Source organism: Electrona antarctica (assembly GCF_951216825.1).
Source record: "Electrona antarctica genome assembly, chromosome: 17".
NCBI lineage: Eukaryota > Metazoa > Chordata > Actinopteri > Myctophiformes > Myctophidae > Electrona > Electrona antarctica.
The window spans coordinates 18,945,769-18,970,752 of NC_136798.1; the positions used below are offsets into that span (position 1 = coordinate 18,945,769).

Genomic DNA, 24,984 nt, shown 5'->3' on the forward strand with positions numbered 1-24,984 from the left:
GGGAAATGCTCTTCTCTAACTCGTGGATATAGAGCTACTGCATTGTCGTGCACTACAATTCAATCTACATTAATAAAATATGATTCTTGCCTCTGTGAGATACTAGGCTGAGAGAGAGAGAGAGAGAGAGAGAGAGAGAGAGAGAGAGAGAGAGACATCGCATATAGCTAAACTGTCTGTTGTTGGCACACAAACGGTCTCTTCATGAGGCGGGCCGATTACCATTCCGAGCACAGCACCTCTGTGGTCACCCGCGAAATGGAGCCGGGTCGGCGGCAATGGCACTGAGGGGTTGACAGTAGTCCGCGACTTGTGTGACGCCCTGACAGGGGGCAGCGAGGGTGGGGGGGGCAGCAATCAGAGTCAGAGAGCATGCAGGGGGAGTGAAAGCCAGCAAGGCAGCAACCCTTCAGTTCAGTCACTCTCTGGATTAACTCGCACTGAGCCTGCGTCACCGGGAAAAGGAAGAAAAAAAAACCTTGCATGAAAGCGATACGAACATCTGGCCACAGCAGCTGTAACGCGATCCGAAAGCAACACAACGAACGACGACGAAGTCAGTCAGTCAGTCAGTCAGCGCCCGTCCGTCGCTCTCCGAAGGCGTTTTCTCTACCGAAAAGGTGCATGCGGGCGAATGCGCAGTAGAGGCATATAATCCCGCACCGCTGCAGCCTAAAAGAGATAGCTAGCGGGACCCTTCGGTTTGCGGGGTTTTATAAAGAACCTAGATATTCCCCCTCACCTCACCACCAATATTTGTCAGTGGGAGGCATTTGGATTTTTTCTTCAACCGCCAGTCATGGATTTAAAGGAGGACCAGCAGCCGTGTTTTCGGAACACCTGAATAATCTCAGAGAGACCCGCGCGCACACACGCACGCACACGCACACACATACGCGCCACCACCATCGGTTCTGTTTTCAGCATGCTCGGCCGATCATAGCCTTGCCGGGAGAAAACAGGCTCTAGTCTAGATACATCATCCTCCGTTCCACTGGGTTGATGTCCCATCTCCATCTGCAAGGTAGGCTAAATTCCATCTCTTATTATCGGGATAAAATATGATGGGAATTCTGAACTCTTTTGGGGAATCTGCCTTTCAAGAAGTGCATTATGGGTTACTGTCGGCTCCGCCGGATCCATTTAAAAATATATATTAACAATTATCCCCCCCCCCCCCCAAGACAGAGGTTGAGCATACAGGGTAGTAGGCTATAGGCTATATAAGCCACCATATAGGACCTATACCGCAAGGTCAAAAAAGAATATAGCCTACCGTAGCCTATCTCCTCATTTTCTAAATAACGCAGTCTGATAGCAATTTTATTTTTAGATTCCACTCGGCTGAATGCTACTGCTGTGTCTTTCTCTCTCTCTCTCTCTCTCTCTCTCTCTCTCTCTCTCTCTCCCATACAGGTGAAACTGAGAATGTCTAATGTATCCATTATGTGGTCGACTCTCGGATGCATGCAGGATTAAATTGATTTTCAGATGTGGAGTTGTTTTCTGTTCTGTAATGTTTCTTCCCCCTTGTGCATGTCTCTCAGCCCCAAGCACCATCATCACCGATATAGCCTACAGCCTGGTGTATAAGGTGTGCCCCGGTTAAATCACATATATTAAAATGCAAATTAGGCGTCAATCATTCACTTTGTAAGACGCGATAAAGTCTAAATTAGCCTTAAAGTAGCGAAAGTAATTATCGGAAAAGTATGTTTCAGGCAGTAAAAAATACCGTGACATATTGGATTGATTGATGCAAACTCGTGAAATATAATGTCCAGGTGATTTGTAAACGGCTGGGTGTGTAATGATCCCCTTTTTATGTGTAGTGTTAGTTATCATATATCTTATTATTCATGACTCAGTCAGTGCCTCAGGCACCGTTGTATATGCTTCACCACTGAAACCAGGCAGGCCCACGCCTCATTTTATACTGCCTATTTGCTCTTACCGCTATGTTAATATAGGCTGCTCGATGCTGCCGTCTTTGCACTGATCTATATATAAAAAGTGATGTATGATTCCGGTGAACCATGCAGACTGCTGTTGGCTCCAATGCCAGAGAGCTCATTGACCCAATTTATGCTCAGAACCACAAACGGAGGTTTTCTCTGTTCCATGTTTTTTTTTTAATCGTTCTCATTGAGATATTTCAAACGCGGCAGAATTGCAAGAAAAGTGATTCTGTGTTTATCTGCATATTCAGCAAACATCATGGACAACATGGACGCGCGCACTGTCGCGCGCGTGCACACACACACACACACACACACACACACACACACACACACACACACACACACACACTCACTCTCACAGTCACACACACACACACACACACACACAGTCACACACACACACACACACACACACACACACACACACACACACACACACACACACACACACACACACACACACACTGGTGCTGCTCTGATGTAGAACAGGGCAGAACTCAGTGTGGTTGGTTGCCAGAAAAGGGAAATGGGATAAGGTACAGACAGAAACAATACATTTCTCTCAGCTAGCCTAACCTAATTTCCCCCCTCCACATTTAGATAGCAATCTGGTGTTCATTTATAGCTTACATAGACATAATTCTGTGCTAAAATGAAAACGGTAGCAGCTAAAACAGTCAGGAATCCATTAACCAGGCGGTTCTCCCCGAGAGCCTTATATAGTATTCCTCTGTCTCTGTCTCCAACAGAGATGCATGGGGAAAAGATGAATTTCTGCATGTTTCTACAGAATGCAGAGTGAGAGATATCGAACTGACAGGACTGAAAATGGTATTCATGCCAGTGACACCGCATCGGCAGGAAGAAAGAGGTCTTACTGAATGTTTGTCGATAAGACTAAAAAGGGATATTTTACCGTGTTTTTTTTACAGCACAGCACACTGCCCATTCAGAATCGTCATCCCACACAAAGGCACTGTGTGCTCCTGACTGTGGAGACTACACTAGTGTCAAAAATCAATGTTGAGTATTTAAGTTTGTTATTTTGTTTAGTCTAGCGCATGTTGCGGATTTTCAACCAGTGGTCCTTTAGGGGTTTTCAGGTGGTCTCCAGCTAAATAACCAAGTAACCAAATTGACCCATATAGATCTTTAACTATTGAGAGCATAAAATGAAACAATTTTTCCTTGTATAATCACAGTACCTGATGATCATGTTTTAGGGAGGAAAAATCATGGCATTCCATTTTTGAGTGGTGCAAACCACTCCAATAACCAGCTTTGTCTGTACCCGTGTACCTGTACGTGGCCCCACGTACAGATGAGCATGGTTGCTATGGTTAGTGTGTGACGTCACTGCACCACTCAGTTCACACGGGTGTGATTTTTAAGTCTACACAATATAGAGAATGTAGAATAATTGTTTGCCTGATGTCTCTCCTACAGTACCACCTCGATACAGCATGGAATTGTGGACAAAATCTTATCCAACGATAACTAAAGTAAATAGTCTTTAGTTTTGGGTTTGCAAGGCTAAATGTCATCAAATGGTGGTCCGACCATGGCTCAAATGCTGAATAAATAATGGCCCTTTGTCTAAAGCAGTGGTTCTCGGCAGTGGGGTCCCAGGTAGGGACCCCCAGCGGTCCTTGAGGGGGTTATCCAAGGGGTCGCCAGCTACATTGTTGAGAGTTATAGGAAATAGGAACCAAATGGACCCTTACAGGCCTGATAATCGAGAATGTACAAATGGGGGTCCATTTGGTCCCATTCGTACACTCTCGAGTTACAGGGTCTGTGGTCTCTAATGCATATAGGGGGGTCCTTGAAATTAAAGTTTGAGAACCACTGGTGTAATGAATAATGTTTGCGGCAGTACATTACAATTGGACTGACTATAATGTTTCCCTGCTGCAGCCACAGCAGAGCCGACCTGCCAGGATTACAGCTGTGAATTTTCCTGTGATACTGCGTGAGGGAAACACTTGGATCTACAAGGGGGAGTTGTAAATGCTGATGAACAGCACTTCTATTGATGCAGTGGGGTCTGCTTAGTATGCTATCCCCTGACACGCACAAACACACACATACACACGGATGCAAACACACATCCACCTGTCCTGCGTGCTCACACACACACACACGGACGGGCACACATGCACACGGGTGCACACACATGCACACACTTTCCCAATCGAAACGGGAAAATAAATTAAACCACAGCAGAGGAGCCCAATTGGCCACTGCTGGGTGTGTTTCTTTTTTTATCCATGTGGAACACAGGAGGGGCATAATCATTGACTCGTTCAATCTCAACATTTAATACATGCGGAATTAGCAGAGTATAAAATCCTCCCCTCATTTTCTCAGTGCTATAGAATTATATAGTCAACGATAAATGGTGGAATGAGTCTGCACTGGCTCCCAGCCTAAACCTTACCTACCTAAAACCAAGCCGTTAATGTGTTGTTTCTTTCCAGACAATTGTCACCGCCATAAATAAGCTCATCTGAAAACGAACTGCTGATTGCATCTCGGGGCCCAAAGTGACGTTTTGCTGTGTTGCCATGGTTTCCAGGCTGTTACGTTACCCAGGACGGAGCTATCACATTCTAACACGGGCAGTTGAATTGGGCAGACATGCACTGACGCTCGAATGTTATACTTGGGTTGCGTGCCAGCATCACATGCTGTAAAACATCAGATCTACAAGCTCACACGTCACAACATATCGCGCCATGTGGCGCATTGTTAGCTTGTAGACCTGATATTTAGTTTTGGGGGAATGACATCAGCACATAAGCCATGTTGAAACACAAACACATATGTGTTGGTGGGTGAGTGGGGGTGGCCTGCCCCATAACTGCATCAGTATTTGAGCAGGATGTTTGGATCCGGACTTACGAGAGCATTTATCAGACACAATAGAATTTTCCTACCGGGGCTCAGTTCAAAATTTGATCCACTCCAGCGGAGGCCTGGTCCATTTGGCTTCGTAAAGTGGTCAGGTTTGAGTAGCCGTTCTGTCGATACAGATTTTTGCCTCGCCGGAGATAAGCGCTGCTCTCGCCCTCCCCCGGTCAACACAACAACAAAAAAAGCCTGCGCAGCCTGTTCGTTTAACTCTGAGAGCATACAACTGGACCCCTTTTCGTGTCCATTTGTATGCTCCAGCTCTCAGAAAGGAGTTAAATGAACCCCTCAGGATTTGACAGGGTGCTCTTGGCAAAAGCAGACATCCAGCTGCTTGCTTACTCTGGGTAAACCCAGGTGGGACGGTGTGCCACCATGTGCCATTTTGTAGCCCTGGCGTGCAGGCATATACTAAGCGAGTATATGCCTTGATTCACTGCCTAAGCGTGTGGATCGCAGAGGCTTTCCTCACACGAGTCCCGGCATAAGTTAGACCATCTGAAAACATATCCCGCATGACCTCTTCGTGTGCGATTGGCATGCGGCGTTGCTGCTGCATAAGGCTTTTCTTGGCGAATGCCACCCCAGGGAGAGCATAGATACTGTATCCTCTCTCCCACAGACAGTCAGTGGTGGAAAAAGTACTTAAGTATAAGTATTGATACTGCAATGTAGAAATACTCTGTTACAAGTAAAAGTTCGGAAAAATCTAAATGTACTTGAGTAAAAGTACAAAAGTAAAAGACCAAAAGTAAAAGTACTCATTATGCAGAATGTCCCATTTCAAGTTTTCAATTGTATAGAAATCTTTTGAAAATAGCAGATCTACAAGCTCACAATGCTTCTCATCGCGACACATTGTGAGCTTGCCGAAATGGCCGAAATGGATATAGGGCTGAAGTGATAAACTAGGCTATGTTTTGTAATAATAATCTAAATCTACAAATTAACTAGTAACTAAAGCTTTCTAATAATTGTAGTGGTGTAAAAGTACAATATTTGCCTCTGCGACGTATAGTGGAGTATAGAAAAGTATCAAGTAAAGTACAAATATACCTCAAAATTGTACAGTACCTTGAGTACATGTACTTAGTTACCGGTACTTTACACACCACTGCAGACAGTAGTATGCTGCTTATACCTACAGGTACCTACCTACGGCTGATGCTACTGCCACGCATGAACGTCTGTCTCCATAGCTGGGGGTTGTTGTGGAGCGAGCTTACCTCTATTAGGCACAATTCCACCCACGGGTGTGTGCCTGCCTGCTTGTGGGTGGGTGCTGTCAGTCCGTACTCTGAGGTAGAGAGAGGATCTTTCTCAGAGGTAGCAGAGAGGAAGAGCCAACTGACTGGCTGAGAAGTGGATTATCACTAATGTGTGTCAGTACAGTATAGCCATTTCCCCTGGTTAATCATGGCTCTCCGTCGTTTCAAATCAAAGCCTGTCTGTTTGCCGTCGGCTTTTACTCTTTACTCTTTCTTTGTGCTGTGCTGTAACTTAATTCTTACATTTTTATTTTTTATTTTAGGTTATTCCTATTCCCTCAACTCTCATTATAATTTTTTTTGTATTCAAATGGCGTTTTATGAGATGTATTTCGCACACCGACTCTTAATGTTTTGTGTGAAGTACTTTGAATTCTATTGAAATGTACTATAGACCTATACAAATAAACGCAATCTTGTTGCCTTCCGTTTCTGGCTGTATTAAAATAACAGAGTAGCTGCCAAGCCTGTAGGTCTTGCAGGGTGCGTAGGCTGTTACATTCTGTCTGAAAATCATTAACCCACGACGTAGCTTAATCATTTTTCCGACTAGGGTATCTCTGTGTGTGTGTGTGTGTGTGTGTGTGTGTGTGTGTGTGTGTGGTGGGTGACATTTAAAGATGAAGTGTTTGATTGATGAAGCCGCTGATTGATGATCTACTTATTTGTTCATGCACTTGATGGGTGTGACATGTTATGCAAATCACGGTGGAACACCCCATGATTAAATGCAAATTAGGGAAGGTGGCAACAGAAATTTCCCGCCGCGCCTCAGTGGACGCCAGGAGGATTGTCCTTTTTGTCCTCAAATTAAGTTTTGGCAGGGATTACCTTCGCGGCCATTCTCTCTGCGTCTGGCTGAGCTTTCACTGGTGAAAAAAAGCCCCGTCTCCACAGAGTGAATCAATATCATGTCTTGAGCGCCATTCGAGCTGGGAAGTAGCAGGTCCTCTCCGCCTCATTGCACACCCAGAGGCCGTGCCATTCAGAGCAAAGCAGGAGGTGGCTGGCATACATTCACACAACCACAGACACGCGCACACACACAACCCCAGACACACACGCACGCACACACTTTGGCTTTCCACTACTTCCTCCCTAGAGTTTAGGGACTGCATATATACAGCATGTGTGTGTGTGTGTGTGTGTGTGTGTGTGTGCGTGCGCGCACGCACGCACGCACGCACGCACGCACGCACGCACGCACACACACACATGTATATTCATTCCTCCCATAGGCACACAGTCAGACACACGCTCTTGTCACCCAGCATGCATAGCATTGTGGCGTTGCGTGATGCAGAAGTCCTGCCATGCTGCCATCTTCGAGCAGTGTCATCCTCAAGCAGTGCTCGTGATTCTCCATGACGTTGCATTCATTCCATCCCTCTCGCCGGCTCCCATCCGCTTCACTCCTGAGATCTTTCTGCCGCTGCCTTCTCTGATTAAAAATCAACAGCAGAAGCCAAAAGCAGGGCACATGGGGGGAGGGGGGGGGGATGAAGTCGCCCCCTTGTAAAAATGGGTCAGGACAGACTAAGATGCATCACTGCTTGCTTGATCAGCGGTATTCATGGCAACGTCAGACACATTGTGCTCTTCTCTCCACCAGTATCATGGCGCTCTTTCCTATTACGGGGCCATTTTTTGGGACGACCTCCTTAAGGCCAGTGTTGATTTTGACAGCAATTTTTGATTTAGTCTTATTAGTCATAGTCTTTTGAACAAAATTCCATTTAGTTTCAGTCACATGTTAGTCATCTAAAAGTCATCAAAGTCGTAATGGCTGATTTCACACAGGCAATCTACAAGCCCTGCAAGCTTGTAGATCTGCTATTTTCAGCATGCAACCAAACAAAAAATCTCTTCTCCACTAGTCCCTTCCTAACATTTTAGTCTATTTAGTCTAGGCGAAATTGTCAATATATTTAGTCTTAGTTTTACTCATCATAGCGGAATCAACACTGCTTAAGGGTGTAATATATTTTATGCTTCTTTCTCAAAATGCAACTTTTGTCAATCTGAGAATCCATCGGCAAAAAAAAATGGAAAAACAGCGACCTCTTTTCCTTTGAATTTGCGTGAGTCAACAGACACTAGCGCAGATGTGACCCGGGGCGTTGCTCCCTTTTAACGTTGAAAGCCAGACCCCTCGTGGCAGCTTGTCCGTCATGTTGCGTGACGTCTGAGAGGTACCCTTCGTTTTTGTTTTACATCTTCGTCATCCAACCATGTCAGGGAAATTATCGTCCCTGTCAGGTGGAAACCTCATATGTCCAAAACTGTTACTTGTGTTTCGAGCTTGCGGATCTGCTACTTGTTCGATGCTTTTATGTGACACTGTACTGTAATATGATCAATATACCGTTAATTTATGAAAACGTCTTTCCCGACAGCAACGGTATATGCTGTATATAAGATCCGCATCAGAGCCCTTATAGTGCAGCTTTACGTTGGCCGGCTCTTTGCTGAGGCAAGGCTTCATGTACTTATATGCCCCCCAAGACCCAGGATGATCCACAGAAGCATTACCACCAACGAACCACAGCAAGCTATAATCATAAATCAGCCACCCTGCTCTGTATTTAAAGGTTAGCCTTTGATATTCCTACTGTAGCTGCAGGATTGGGGTCTCCTGTTCTTCCTCCATGTTTGATTGGATCGGCCTTCGTTCCCCGCATGCAGTAATGGAACACCCGTTGGACAAAATTAAATAGAATTTCATCGCAGACGAGATAACGGCTAATGTCGAATGGGATCCCGCTGCTGCATTGCATGGCTCACCTGCGGAGTTGCGCTCCGCTCTCTTAGTTTTATGACACGCTATATCCCCTGACAAGGTCTCGGGATTCATCAAATGGATCGCTTCTTATCCCCCATCTCGGTTGTGTCATAAGTAAGAGTAGGAGCAGAGAGAGCTGAGAGAAAATCAATAGCCAGGCATAGCACATCCTCGCTGAGGCAGCGGCGCCCAATCAACCCCTCCCACCGTCGATATGATCCTGGGAGACATCATTCTAATTCTGATGAGGGGATGGACTGCCAGTCTAGACTTTCATTCTGTACACAAACATAAAAGGACCGGCATTATCATATCAAAAACGCAAAACAGGAATAATAGCATCAGCAAAATGGGGGCCTAAAAGGTAATAATGTGCACAAAAACATACAGGCTCGTTCTCGGTGTTATTATTTCCAAATATGCAAGTATCCCATTATTTTAATGTAGTCCTTTGTGGTTTGCTCAAATGTTGACTTCTATAGATTTCGGATTCACTGTGACTCTTAGTTGTGACGGCGCCAAAGCTGTCATCTTAGCTTTACAAAACATAACCCTTGGTGCAGTATTGTGATGAGAACTGTCAGCACAGACTACAAAAAGTACAAAACAAACCTCATCGCAAATTCCTTCACATCCCCCATATGCTTTGCAAATGACATTTCTCTCTCTCTCTCTCTCTCTCTCTCTCTCTCTCTTTCTCTCTCTCTGTCTGTCTCTCTCCCTCTTTGCACTGATTCTTTTTAGGTGTATCGGCCTGACCAGAAGACACCATGGAGTCCATTATTTTGGTGTATCTGATGGTCATCGGCGTGGCCGCGAAGGCCCACAAGGTCCAGGTCTGCCCCAAGCGCTGTGTCTGCCAGATGCTCAACCCCAACCTGGCGACCCTGTGCGACAAAAAGGGGCTGCTCTTCGTGCCCCCGAACATCGACCGCCACACGGTGGAGATGCGCCTTGGCGACAACTTTGTGACCAGCATAAAGCGCAAGGACTTCGCCAACATGACCAAGCTGGTGGACCTGACCCTGTCGCGGAACACCATCGGCTCCATCTCGCCGCACGCCTTCAAGGACCTGGAGAACCTCCGCGCGCTCCACCTGGACAGCAACCGGCTGGCACGCATCACCAACGACACCTTCAGCGGCATGTCCAAGCTGCACCACCTCATCCTCAACAACAACCAGGTACAGTACATGAACAGGTGGTGCTAAAGGTGCTGTTCTCTTTTTTTGCACTAGGTATGTTGGCCTGTGTGTTACCCTATTGTGCTGAATATAAGTCTTGAAAAATAGGGGTCGTCTTATAATCAGAGTCGTCTTATGTTCGGCAGAATACAGTATTTAGATGTTGTACGAGTCACTGTGTCACTCTATTGTCTTGTATTGTAATGTAGTGTACTGTATTTATGTATGCTAAAGTGCGGGTTGTTGTGTAACTTGTGTGTAAGACAAATTTCTCCCTCGGGAGACGAAATAAAGTAACCTTGAATCTTGATGAACCAACTGTCAGGAACGAGAAAGAACCAGGGCAGTGGTGGAAATAGTATACTCAAATGTTGTACTTAAGTAAAAGTATCAATACTGCAATGTAGATGTACGTTACAAGTAGAAGTCCCGTATTCCAAATGGCTTCAAGTAAAAGTATACAAAAGTATCGGCATCAAAATGTTTTTTTAAAGTACTAAAAGTATTGCAGAATGTCCTATTTCACAAGTTCAAAATGTGTACAAAATCGTTTGAAAATAGCCGATCTACAAGCTCACAATGCGTTGCATTTTTAAATGGCCGATATCTATAGGGTTGAAGTGGTAAATGTATGCTTTCTAATATCGCCAAAGTAACTAGTATCTAAAGTTTTCAAATAATTGGAGTAAAAGTAATTAATTTGGCTCTGAGATGTAGTGAACTAGGGCAAAGGAAAACACGAGCCCCCCCCCCCCCCTCTCTCTGTTGTACATAGAATATAGAATATATACAGGTTCTTCTTCTTCTTTTCGTGTCTTTGAAGTATGTGGTTAGATGACAGTTTTCCATTTCTTTACACAGTCTTTCGTATCATTGTTGAACTCTGCAAGATCTTTCAAGCTGCACGGGTTGGGTAGTAGAGGGCAGACAAGGCAGTGCTGCATCGTATGGTCCTCTTCTCCACATTCACAGATGGTTTTGTAGCCCCATCTGGCCATAGCAGCTTTTGATCGCCCCGTCCCAGTTGTACATATAATACACTATGAAGTTGTTGAACGTTATACTAATCTGTACATAGATTACACTGTGAAGTTGTTTGCACAAAGTTAGGAAGCAGCTACCAGGGGAAAAAAGAAAAGACAAATGCTGCTGGTATACAATATAGATTTTATGCACAAGTACATTCGATGATGCTCCATTTTATTCTCTCCTTGCTCTCTTTTTGCATTCTTCCTTTTTTTTTATCATTATTCTACTGTTATTATCTATGGTGTTGTATTGTCTGAAGGAAACCAAACGAAATAAGTTTTACTCTTATTATGTACCTGTACACACAAGACAATAAATGACAATAAAGTACCACCTTGAACCCTTGAACCATCAGCTGACCCACATCCACGTGGGGGCGTTCAATGACCTGACGGCGCTGGAGGAGCTCGACCTCTCGTACAACAACCTGGAGAGCGCGCCATGGGTGGCCATCCAGAGGATGCCCAGCCTCCACACGCTCAACCTGGACCACAACATGCTCAGGTGAGCCACACCCACAATACTAGAGGGAGCGACAACAACCATCAGCACTGCCACCCAAGTGTGGAATGCCCTGAAAAAATGCTGATCATTGGCTTCCTTTAAAACAGGCCTGATAATCCACCTTTCGGCAGGCCAAAGGGAGAGGAAATAATCACTTCTCCCTTAGACAGGTCATCACCACCCCCCTTATACCCCTTTTCTTTTTTTTTCTTCCACTCGCTTAAACTTATTTGCCATTCTTTACAAATTAAAACATTTTAAAATAGTTCACCTAGCCATTCTACATCGACAAGTTTAGTTTAGGGATAAGGCGTGATGGTGGTGCAAGATATAAGGGATAGTGGTTTATATTTTGTGATGACATTGAATTTTGTAGTTATTTTTCATGTCATGTTTATGAATTGAATTTATTTTGGGTACTATCCTTTTAGACCAAGTGTTTGACTGTACTCTGTTGCTGTTTTCACATTTCTGTCTAATAAAGTATTTAATCAATCCATCAGCTACATCCCGGAGGGCACCTTCTCCGGCCTGCAGAAGCTCAAGCGGCTGGACGTCACCTCCAACAAGCTCCAGAAGCTGCCGCCGGACCCTGTGTTCCAGCGGGCGGGCGTGCTGGCCACGTCAGGCAGCATGGGACCCACGTCGTTCGCGCTGAGTTTCGGTGGGAACCCGCTGCGCTGCAACTGCGAGCTGTTGTGGCTGCGCCGGCTGCGGCGCGAGGACGACCTGGAGACGTGCGCCTCGCCGCAGCACCTGGCCGGGCGCTACTTCTGGACCGTGTCCGAGGAGGAGTTCCTGTGCGAGCCACCCCTCATCACCCGCCACTCCCAGGTATTCAGATTCCAGTTAGTGGGAAAAGTACTCACAATTTGTTGAGCGGTGCTATATCCGCTCCAGGCACAGCTTCGTGTTTGTGTATGTATGTCTGTCCGTATCGGAATGTCCGTTGACGCACGCACGCACGCACACACACACCCACGCGCACACACACACACACACACACACACACACACACACACACACACACACACACACACACACACACACACACACACACACACACACACAAGCAGCACCATTCAGTTCACACGTTGGTGTGATTTTTACTTAAGTAAAAGTATCAATACTGCAATATAGAAATAAATACAAATTTTTCAAATAATTATAGTGGAGTAAAAGTACAATATTTGCCTCGGAGATGGTAGTGGAGTAAGTAAAAGTACTGAAAATTGGAAATACTCCAGTAAAGTCAAAGTATCTCAAAATTGTACTTAAGTACAGTACGTAAGAAAATGTACGACTAGCTACATTACACCACTGATTCAGATTCAGTCAGATTCTGATGATTTCGCTGATCGCGGACAAAAAGGGCGATTAATTTGTAGCTTAGCCAGTCCATACATACAACAACAAAAAAACTCATATGCAAGGTATGTTATGTCAGAGGGCAACAGATCAACATACATAGGTCAGTACGAGGAAATAATGAGCAACAGTAAAGTAAAAGAAAGGGCTATATTAATAGAATTTAAAAATATATATCGTCTCTGTTTGGTGTCCAAAACTGTTACTTTCCAGGATTCAAATTCAAAAATAGCAAAAATAGCAGATCGACAAGTCCAAAACAAGCTTTCGAGGTTGCAGGTCTGCTACATTTACTGAAATGCTTTTGTGTGACTCTATAGTAATAGGGCATTCATGTACGAAAAATCACAAAAATAAAAATAGAGAGATAAGAGGCTTCTGCCAGGTTTCAGCAGCGATATATAATAGTTCATATAAATAACTGAATTTAAGGAATGCAACTTAATGTGAAATGACTAGGCCTATAGGCCTGTTGTCGCGTTTAATAGCCTGAGAGCTGAAGGAGCGAAGGACTTACTGGGCCGGCTTGTTCTCCTAAGAGGCACATTATAACACCAGCCTGAGGGCATTTACAGTGAATCCACTGCGGTGGTTCAGGTTGGCAAATAATTCCTCTTGCTTCCCGGGCCAGGTGTGACCTCGGCGCCGTGCGTGGGCTGGCAGAGAGTGAGGCTATGCGGCTTGCTGATCAGACTGCGGATGCTTGCCTCTGGGTTTTGGAGAAACCCAGCCCACTCTATTGTCTGGTTACCAGTGGTTCTCAACCAGTGGTCCGGGGACCACCAGTTGTCCTTGAGGGGGTTGCAGCCTTCAGGTGGTCCCCAGCTAAATGATGGAGAGTTGGTAACCAAATGGACCCTTATAGATCTTGATCTCTCAAGAGTTAAATTATTGGTAAACATCTGATTAGTATGGAGCCCCTGAATGGCCATGCATTCAAAATATATTTTATTAGTTAAGATATTAACTTGTACGTACAAGATATTATCTTGTCCGTACAAGATATTATCTTGTCCGTACAAGATAATATCTTGTACGTACAAGTTATATCTTGTACAAACAAGATAATATCTTGTACGGACAAGATATTATCTTGTACGGACAAGATAATATCTTGTACGTACGAGATAATTATTATCTTGTACGTACGAGATAATTATTATCTTGTACGTACAAGATAATATCTTGTACGTACAAGATAAAATATATTTTGAATGCATGGCCATTCAGGGGCTCCGTAGATTAGCCTAATTCAGCCTAATTCATAATTGTTATTTTTGATCAGCGGTTGCCTGTTATCTCTGCTATGAAACCACATCAATACAGCATGAATGGAATTGATATCCAACGATAACAAAATACAAGTTTTGGGTCTGAGAGGCTAAATCTCATCAAATGGTGGTCTGGGGCTCAAATGCAGAATGAACTAGAAAAAGTGCCCCTCAGGGCACGGGTCGCCACCAGGGCAGGTCAGGTTGTGGCCTCCTGGTGGCGCTATAATAAGCCAATGTGAAAAGGGTGCCATTTCTTATTGGCAATTGGATGATTTGAGGCATTTTTTTCCAAAAATGTTTTGCAAAAATCCATCCATCGTTGGCATCTAGGGAGTGTGTGTGCAAAGTTTGGCATCGACCGGATTAACGGTGCCGGAGATTTGCTGGTAACAGACGGACGGACACACACGGACACACGGACGGAGTGCAAAACATACTCTCTCGCCATGCCTTCGGCCTGGTGGAGACAATAATAATGGACCTTGATATGAAAAAGGTTGAAAACCACTGCTTTATTATTATGACCATTTTTGCAAATCTTTTGTATGGCACAAAACCCCACCATGTTGGATTAACTCATTTAATCACATTGTGGACATACACATATTCAGAACACCGTTGTGGGTGAAACGCTGGTAATTCTATGACGGATCATCTGTGAAGTGCTTGCCACACAGTGGGATCTTATGGTGATTTAACTCAACAGCATCCAAATGAAATGAAATGAACCCAAATCCTTGCTAAATAATCACAGCGATATTGTCTCATTTACATTCAGAAGGCCTCCGACGGATAATTATGAGAATTAATTTCCATTAAGGCCATTGCATATAAACTCGCCCCCCAAAATTCTGTCACGTTGATTATCGCGCCTTCATAATCTCGGTAATTGTGATTATCGTTATTATGATCAATCGCTGATTATACACTCATATCAACCAGTGCAGCTTTAAAAGCCCAACAATTTAGAAATATTAAGGCTTTAATTATAGTAGCTCAGTCATTGAGACTGACTTGCCCCCAGCAAGAATCATGCCCACGGCACTATGTCTAACTTCACTGCAGTTCTTTGCACATTCTGACACAACTGTATTTGGCCAAATACGTGTACAGTACTGTCAGTACACCCATCATCGTCTCGGCCGGGTGGAAAACCTCATATATCCCAAACTGTTCCTTTTCAGGATTCAAATTCAGCAAAAGTACAAGCTCGAAACACGCCTCTTTTCGATCTTGTGAATCTGCTACTTTTGATGCTTTTATGTGATGCTGTATTATTTATGATCACTACAAGCTCATAGACAGCTTGTAGACAGTGGTGTGCATTGTGCACAGACATTTTGAGGGGCAGGTGCTCATGAGAAAAAAGGGCACCTTGTGCGGCGCGTGGAACTGCCTAGTGTGTGAGATTTATAGATTTTGGGGCATAAATTATATATTAGCATCTTTTAATCCAGAATTGGTTGATGTCACCATGGGCCACATACTGTACACTGTACCAAAAAAAAAGAACATTCTAAAGGGCACTTTGGGGTCCAGAGGGAAAAAGGGCAGGTGCTCTAGCACCACCTAGTGTCTATCTGTGCACGCCCCTGCTTGTAGATCTGCTATTTTTGAAAAATCGTGAAAACATGTGCAAATCTTTGAATACATACTCTTTCGTTTTAACTCAAATATTTGCTTCTGGGGGTCTCTGAAACAACATATTTTCAGATGGGGGTCCGGCGGCCAAATATTTGAGGTCCTTGACATGCAAAAGTTTGAGCACCTGTCAGGATTTTGGAGACATTTTGTAGAATCATGTCCTCAGGTCTAAATGGGTTAAAATATCGATATGGAGATAAGAGGTTTCTGCCGGACAGCAACGATATAAGATATTAAAGTCAATTTCCAATTAAACCAGACAGTCTAAAGTCTGGCCCGGCGGCCAATCGTGACACGAGGGCAGATTTTATATGGCCCGCGGCGGCTTCCTTCCTGAAATGTATTATTGATGGCCCGCCAGACAGTAGAGTCATGTGAAATTCATACATTGACTTTCCTTAACTTCAACCTGGGAAAACAGGCCATTTCTCAGTAGAATTTGTTAAGAATACTTTGTTACATGAATGCGATTTTTATCGTATTTTAGATTCATTACTCTGTTTTTGTTTCGATTTTTCACACCTGGTTACATTTGGCTGCACTGATATTTTGACAAAAGATTATTTATTGGACTGTAAATAATAGCAATGCAGTGCATGTGATTGTGAACGAACAGTTGTGTTGTTTTGTTGCTCACAGTACACACAGATGAATGGCTTACATTTGGCTCCACTGCCAACAAAATCTATTGATATTGTACTGTACTGTATTGTACTGTACTGTATAAAACTGTTGCGATGCATTTATGTGAGATTGTTATGGTCCAACGGTATGGCAGGAGATGCAGTTAGTCCTAAGGAATTTTCATATTGTCAAATATGCCCCGCTTTGAAAAAACATCCTTTTCTCGATTTGGAACATCGTACAATTGGAGTGGATTTGTCCCTCTAGGTTACTCTCAACATGTGGGTCGAAGAGTTTTTAATATTTAATATCATATTGTCTATGTCCCTCAAACTTATTTCTAATGGTTTGAGCCTCAATCACCACTCTGATATAACCAGTCCATGGCATTTCTTTTTTGCTTCTTAAGATGTTTTATCTGCAGTAACACAATGTCCTGAGGTGGTAGGGGTGCTCATATACAACTTATTTAATATTTGAGTCATTATAATACTGATGCTAGATAAACATAGGCTTGTTTCCATTCTATGCCAGCTTGGAAAATCAACAATGGCAATGACATTGTAAACAAAGTGGAAATGCAAATTTTGAACTGAAGACTGAAGAGGAATTATACAGTAGTATGGTGACATTGATGACATCACAAATACGACCAAATCAGTTGAGCTGTTCCTGAGAGCAATTTCCATAAAAGCCCCTATATGATGAGAAATCCTGATTGTTCAAAATTGCATATTTGTGGGGATAGAAAATACACAGGGGAGCTCAAAAAAAAAGTTGAATTTTATGTTATAGGTCCTTTAAACAGTAAACAAATCAACATACAGGATGGGTATGCAGGGTATCTGCACATTTGTAAAGTGACAATTTTAGGACTTTAAAGATAAAATAAACTCAACTCCTACAATTTCAAGTGCTTGTCAGGTGCCGTCATGTAGCTCAAATCTGATTATTTTGGGGGGGCCACGCCCTGCTCTAACTAACAAACTAACTGGCTTGATCTTGACCGCAGGAACTGCGAGCCCTGGAGGGCCAGAGTGTGACTCTCCGCTGTAAGGCCAGGGGGGACCCAGACCCCGTCATCCACTGGATCGCCCCTGATGGACGCCTCATGTCCAACTCCTCGAGGGCTGCGGTGCACAGCGATGGCACCCTGGACATTCTCATCAGCACCGTCAAGGACTCTGGTAGGAGGGCAACAATTAACTAAACAAACTCATCCATTTAACACTTAGCCGTGTGGCCACAAGTGGTAAATAGCTTGCGAGAAACGTTTATATTTCAATTGCGATGAAAAGTCTGAAATCAGACCCGAACCACGGATGTCTGATCAGCAAAACCGCTGTATGATCACCTCAATCTGAGCTTCAATTCCAATAAAAACAGCTAGATCGTCACTAAAGATAGTCTGGATGAAGGAAAATGATCGATGACATCACCACCACGGAAGCAAAGCATTGCCAGGCGACGATGGCGGCAAGAGCCGGTAAAAATCATTAAACCATACGTCACAACGAAAAGGAGTAGGCAGAATTTCCTACCCCTTCAGGCTATAAATTGAACTCGCCCAATCTCGCTCTTAGCAGAAAAGGAGTTAAAAAACGTATATATACGTCAACAGCAGACAATGTGTAAATGGATTATTAAAGTAGGACTCTGGTAGGAGGGCAACAATTATCTAAACAAACTCATCCATTTAATGGATTATACACAAAATTGGTGCCAATTTTATAAAAAATTAATTGACTATTAAAAAGTTGAAAAAAGAAAAGATAAAATCAAAATGACGTGTCACATCTCTGCTATTCTCCCTATTTGTACGTATAAAATTACGCTTCAAGTACACGGTAAAATAACATCATGTGGTTAATCAATTTGTTGATATATATTTCTAGTTTTCAAATATTCTTTTTTTTAAATGCCTCTCGATTATTCGGTTGATCAAAAAAGTAATTGATACAATAATCGCTGAGAAAATAATCGATTGTTGCAGCCCAGACTCTGGTCTGTTTGCAGCTGTCTGCACTTGTCTTCAGAATCAATTGTTTAGTTGTATTTAATGGTGGCTAGTGGTAAGGCTTACAGTAAGTGCTTCCTCAATTAATGTTTGGAGAGTGGGAGTGGACCGGCCTGCACGCTGATTAAGAGATTTGCAGTTCATTGTAGTTGTTCTTAACCTTGGTGTTCTTGGACCCCTGGCACTGTTCATCTAGTTAATTATTTCCCTGGTGTTGCAGGTCCACCTTAGCCTGACACTCTGAATTTTCATTTCGTTTCACTTCAATCGCCAGGACATATTTTTTTAATGGTAGCGATTCAGGGCTAGGCTAGGTCCACCTACTGTAGTCCCAGTTCAGACAGCTAGAACAACACAGGTGAATACAATTATTAATCACCTGGTAGGATATAAAACCATTTAAAATTGTTTGCCTGTAAGCTGACAACACTTAAGTCACTGGTTCTCGACGGGAGGTGTGGGGAGTCTGGGGACCCCCAGGGGTCTTTTAGGAGTTACCGATCTGTAACAGGATCCGTTATTTTCAGACCAGGTGCCAGGTTAATTGTTTACCTGGTAGTTTAAAAGTACAGATTGTTATTTAGATAGCATATTGTTTAGACATGTTGCCAAGTTCATGGTTTACCTAGTTCCTCGAGGCACTACACTGCTCTGTCTGCATTCTATTTCTGTAATTATTTATCTTGCTATTGTAAGTTAGTCACTATGGATAATAGTAATAGTAGTGTCTGCTAAATTCCTAAATTGTAAATCGTCAGGCTCTTTCACATGCGTGGCGTCCAATCCGGCCGGGGAGGCCCAGCAGACGATGGACCTGCTCATCGCCAAACTCCCGCACATCACCAACAGCACCCTGGTGGAGCAGGAGCCCGACCCAGGGTCGTCGGACATCGCCACCGTGACCAAGACCGGCGTGGAGGCTGGAGGAGGGGTGCCTCTGGGAAACGCAAAGACTGGCCAGGACAAGCGGGTGGTGATCGCCGAGGCTACCTCCACCTCCGCCTTGGTGAAGTTTAACTTCCAGAGGAGCATCCCTGGAATACGCATGTTCCAGATACAATACAACGGCACCTATGATGATTCACTGGTTTATAGGTAGGTAGTAGTGTGAGAGCCAAGTGAGTCATGCTGAGTCGGTCTGAGGCCATGCTGAGGTTGGATGATCAATCTAGGCAGCAGCAGCCGTTTTCTAAAAATATAGGCCGGTACATACGAGACTTTTACCGATTCTTCAGAAACTGTAGCTATGTGGATGCATCGTATGACGCATTTAAGCCGTTTTGACCGAAAATAGCCGATCAACAAGCTCATCGTTCTAAAAATGTAGGCTGTAGCGTACAGACAAGATTTATACAAGTTCATTGACACATCACAGTCATAGACATCTTAAATTCGGAGTGGGCATATGATGCTTTGTATTACAGGCATAATACAAATAAGTCATGACCTACAGTTAACTGTTGAATTAAACACCATATACGTTTTTGACCGGGGCCCCCCTCGTTTTTTCACTCTGCACCAAATCTATTTTCGCCAACTTTCCGCATTAATGTGGCATGCCCCGAATAGTGACACTAGGGTTCATGTGGTTAAACCCCTCTGGGAAGAAACTGGGATACTACACAACCTGGACTGGCATTTGTGAAACAGATGTAACAGAACTACAGAAATACAGAACTCTGTATTTGACCTACAATCCCCACGCGTGTGATAAGAAGATGAAAGACAAGTCAAGAAGCCAGAATTTCACAGGACGTGTCAAAGGCTGATCCACATGGGCTTGTTTGAGAAAACTGCCATAGACAGCATTCTTTCCACTCCACCTTCTTTCTCTCCATATTATTTGGAGCTGATGGGATAAGATCGGCGCACGCGCGCACGCACGCACGCGCGCACGCACGCACGCACGCACGCACGCACGCGCGCGCACACACACACACACACACACACACACACACACACACACACACACACACACACACACACACACACACACACACACACACACACACACACACACACACACACACACACACACACACACACACACACACACACACACACTATCCAGGTGGACCTTGAGTCAACAACAGAACGTGGGCATCCAACCCAAGTATCAGGCCTGTGAACCGGGCGTGTTGTGAACAAATATGCACAGCGTCCTGAGTCGCAAGCCTTTTAATCATCAGCAGACGACTGGAAGTTGACAGCAAATAAACCAAAATCGTGGAGGGGGGAAACCTTGTGTGTCCAAAACTGTCTCTTTTGAGAAAATGGAGAAAAGAGAGAAAAGTGTTCCAATAGATCCAATGTAGTTATTACTTTAATCACACGCTCTTAGACTTTACCACAGTTTCACTTTCACACAAAAAAATTAGCAAGCTTACATCACTATTTTTGCTACTTTATGTAAAAATAAATAAATATGGAGATACGAGGTTACTGCCTGACAGAAAGGAAATGTCACAAAAGATCATTATACCAACGTGTGTCAAATGGCCCCGCGAGAGACTGACGATTGTCACGCCATTTCATCCAGACAAAAGATTAAGCTGCTTAATCTGATTTGTTTCAGTCTGCTCTGCTGTCATCTAACTCCTTGCAATGCCTAACAGAGTTAGTGATAGTGCCGCTGGGCAATGCAACCACAAACTTGCTGTGGAAGGCCAGGGGGGCTTTAGTTGAAGCGTGCCTAATTACTACGCTGGCGCTTTGCCCATGGGCCATCACGGAACTCTGGTCGGCTGGTCAGGGAGCATGCAGGACTCAGATGACTCAGGGATGGCATCTTAGGGTTTACGTAAAGGACAAAGTATCAATACTGCAGAAATACTACTGTAGAAATACTGTGTGGAGATACTGTGGAGTTTGCATGTTCTCCCCGTGTCACCTAGGGTAGGTACCCTCACAAAAAACATGCAGTAATCCTGGTCTCTAAACTGCCTCTTCCTGGCCAGCCGGGGCGCCTGATGGAGGGGAAAGGAACTGGTTGGAATAAGGTGTTCCTTCCACGCGCTACGTCCAACCAGGGAAACTCCCCCCTGTCAGGTGTAACGGAGCAACTTGGACACTCGGGTCCAAGTTAGGAGTTAACTCCATTTTTGAGGTTTTTGATTTTTTTTGTGTTATTGAACACCCTTTACGTCTGTGTGTTGGTTAAACAAATATGGAACCAATGAAAAGTGGTATAAAGCACTTCGGACCAAACCGCTTAACTCCATTGGACCCTCAAACTGTCTGCTAAAGCAACTAACTCCACCACCTCTCCCCCTCTCATGCAAGTAATTGACAATGTAAAGTCACAACACCAATTTTGATGAGGCAGTATTGCTTTGTTTTCAAAATATAAGGTTTCTTTATTTCCTGAAAAATGTGTATTTTTCATTTCCTGAAAAATGAACATTTTGGAGTTAGGTGGGTTCTTCCCGACAGCACAGATATGTAATAGCCTTTGTGTTTTTTATTTTTACAGGATGATACCCCCGACCAGTAAGAACATCATGGTAAACAACCTGGCAGCTGGGACCCAGTATGACCTGTGTGTGTTGGCCATCTACGATGACCAGGTGACCTCGCTGACGGCCACCAGGGTGGTGGGCTGCATCCACTTCACCACGGAGCCCCAGTACCTTCGCTGCCACTTCATGCAGTCCCAGTTCCTCGGCGGCACCATCGTGGTCATTATCGGAGGGATCATAGTGGCCTCTGTGCTCGCCTTCATCATCTTCCTCATAGTGCGCTACCGTGTCTGCCACCAAGGAGAAGTCGATAAGGTCAGCAGGCGTCCTTTCGAAGTTATCTCTACCATTAAGGGGCCGTGCGTGTCCACAGAAAACTAGGGTAAAAGACACGCTGTAGTGGTTGTATTCCCAGCGCCTGAACATTCAACGAGCTCAGTGTCAGTGTTTTTGGCGGAAAATAGTGCAACCTTTGGAGAGGAGCATGCAGCGCTCCACCAGTGTCACATTTGATCCTCCTTGTTGTGTCCAAGAACCCGGTTATTTAAGACATGAAGTCAACCATTCTTTCAGCTAGGCTATTTGTGCTAATAACACAGACGGCACAACGTTTGAGCACAGCAACGGTTCACAGGTTCAACAGTAAGGGGGCACCAGTAAGCGCCCCGTGCGTACGCTCTGGAGTCAGGACATGATATCCAAAGTACTCCTCTGCTCAAAAACGTTTTCTGTGGACATCACTGCCCCTTAGTGATCATCTTGTTGTTGAAAGGGTCAACTAAAAGTTGCTTACCTGTCCATTGCTTTCACACCTGTCACGCCGTCCATCGCTCTCACACCTGTCTCTCCGTCTTCCCACACATTCTCCAGGCTCTAGAGATGGGCGACATTCGTTCTCTGAGCAGCGAAGGGCAGCTGCAGGGCTGTGGCCTCCCCAAGTCACTGTCCAAGCAGGTGCTGCGGCCAGAGAAGAACGACAAGGAACGTCTGCGAGTTGCCCTGCCTCCGCCGGAGCCCGCCAAGCAGCGACTCCCGGTGACACCGGTCGGCACTAAGCCTTCACTCCCCGACTGCACCGTCTCCAGCTCTGCAGCAAGCCACAGCTGGCACCCGGCCTCCCCAAGCACCCCGAGGCCAAAGCGCTCCACCGCCTCCTCCTCGGAGGCCCGGCGCACCGAGGCCCAGGTGGACGTCGAGCTGGACAACAGGAACCGCAATAACTCTTCCGATGTCAAGATGGGCGTGGCTTGGTCTGAGATGGCCATACCCGGACAAACCGCCACATGGACCACGGCTCCCAGGGCTCCGCGGCGGCCGCACCCGGCCCCCCGCCAATACATGACAGTGCCTGCGGGGGGCATGAGGGTGAACCGCAGGCACTCGCTGAACATGGACTCCTATAAGGAGCGCTGCTACGTGCCCTGCCCCAAACCCGGGGCCAGTTTGCGGTCCAAGCGGAGCCTGTCGATGAGTGGGGAGTTGCCCCAGCTTGAGGGCGTGACAAACATTCGCCGGGCCAGGGACAAGCTTTCCAGGTCCGAGTGGCTTCTGGAGAGCACTTTATGATTGGGATTTTACGGCCTAGTTTCTTTGGTTCTCCTCTATTGGATTTGTGGCCCATTGCAAAGGAGACAGGGATTTTATGCCTTTTTTTGAGTTTTCAAGCTCTCTATTGAGGGACCTCAAAGGTTTCTCACTTACAGTATATCTGGGGGAAGGGAGAAGGGGTATTGGCAGGTATACAGGGTTTATGGGCAAATGTTTGTCATTTGTTTTCTATCTTATAATCTATCAAAATCTTCTTTATAGCGACTTCGGATCGAACTCTAATGAAAGGCACAACAATGTATAAAGGAAGTACATGTAAAAAAGAAAAAAAAGAAAACAGTTACATTGTGTAACATATATCTCAAGACACCTGTATGTGTTCACATGGTATTGAATACAGTAACCTTGTCGGACATATTTACTATATCAACGACAGAAAGGGAAATCCTTGTCAAGCGGCAGGGGTGAATATATCTCATTCTCATTTACTTAAAGCGATACAATCTTTGTAGACTTCGGACATGATTCTTGTCTCCAGCTCCCCGCAGACAGATTGTGACATGACTTCATTACCTTGACGGAGGTTTTGGGAACATTATGGATGCGTTGCTCACCGCCAGAGGTGTTGGAACAGAATGTAGTGGATAGATAGATGGAACCCAATCGTTTCATCGTGACACACCACCAGACACAGCACGAGGCGATGTTCATGGCACATGTCGACTCAGCCTAATACTGCCCTACGGTTTGAATCGATACATTTTTTATCATGTAATTACATAAGAACTCAACACTGATAGGATTGCTGTCACGGCTGATTTGAAGCAACAAATGAACTACGCCGCCGTGGCGGGTGCAGGAAACGGCTATGTGCGGCTGGAATCCAGAAGAAAGGCGAGTTACTGCTCATTTTCACATTTTTTACTGTTATGACAACACCAGGTCATGCCAATGACGACCATTGTAAATTAACTTAAAGAGATAAAGATAATCACAGGAGTACAGGAGGACGTCAGCTCTTGATTTTGCTGTTGTTTCTGTTTGATGTTTACAAGTATAAATAAACAAGTGACAAATAGGGGATTTAGGTATGTTTTTTCAGTACTTCAGCATTTGCCTCACATGCACTCTAATACTCATCCAGTTTGTCTCGGCTGTCACACCCGCATGTCCCCATGCGGCTGCGGCCTCTGATAGTATCTGCCGTGTGAGCCAATGTGCCTGTACAAAGGGAATGTGATGAAAAGAGGACATGCTAGTCGTGCTAGGCTGTGGCTCAGGAGGTAGAGGGGCCGTTTGGGAACCGAACTGGACGGTTGCCGGGTTCGATCCCTGACTCTTCCTGGCTTTGGCCTTGTCATTTTTATGTATTTGATGTATTACCATGTTTTTGTTTTTGCTTACTGTAAG

General features: G+C 44.8%; 1 protein-coding gene across 2 annotated transcripts; it reads left to right on the forward strand.

Annotated features, from left to right (window-relative positions):
• Window positions 1-619: 619 nt before the first annotated feature.
• lrfn5b (leucine rich repeat and fibronectin type III domain containing 5b) lies at window positions 620-24,597 on the forward strand (the record flags this gene model as incomplete). 2 transcript variants are annotated; one of them, XM_079525767.1, is made up of 8 exons in its annotated part: window positions 620-1,024; window positions 9,669-10,108; window positions 11,493-11,641; window positions 12,145-12,475; window positions 17,564-17,738; window positions 19,327-19,663; window positions 22,041-22,341; window positions 22,897-24,597. In XM_079525767.1, the coding sequence occupies exons 2-8, from the start codon at window positions 9,695-9,697 to the stop codon at window positions 23,590-23,592; spliced, it is 2,403 nt and encodes an 800-aa protein (XP_079381893.1). In that variant the 5' UTR covers window positions 620-1,024; window positions 9,669-9,694. The 2 variants fall into 2 exon arrangements, with proteins under 2 accessions (XP_079381893.1, XP_079381894.1); XM_079525768.1 differs by lacking the exons at window positions 22,041-22,341; window positions 22,897-24,597 and having other exon boundaries at window positions 19,327-19,667.
• Window positions 24,598-24,984: the final 387 nt, after the last annotated feature.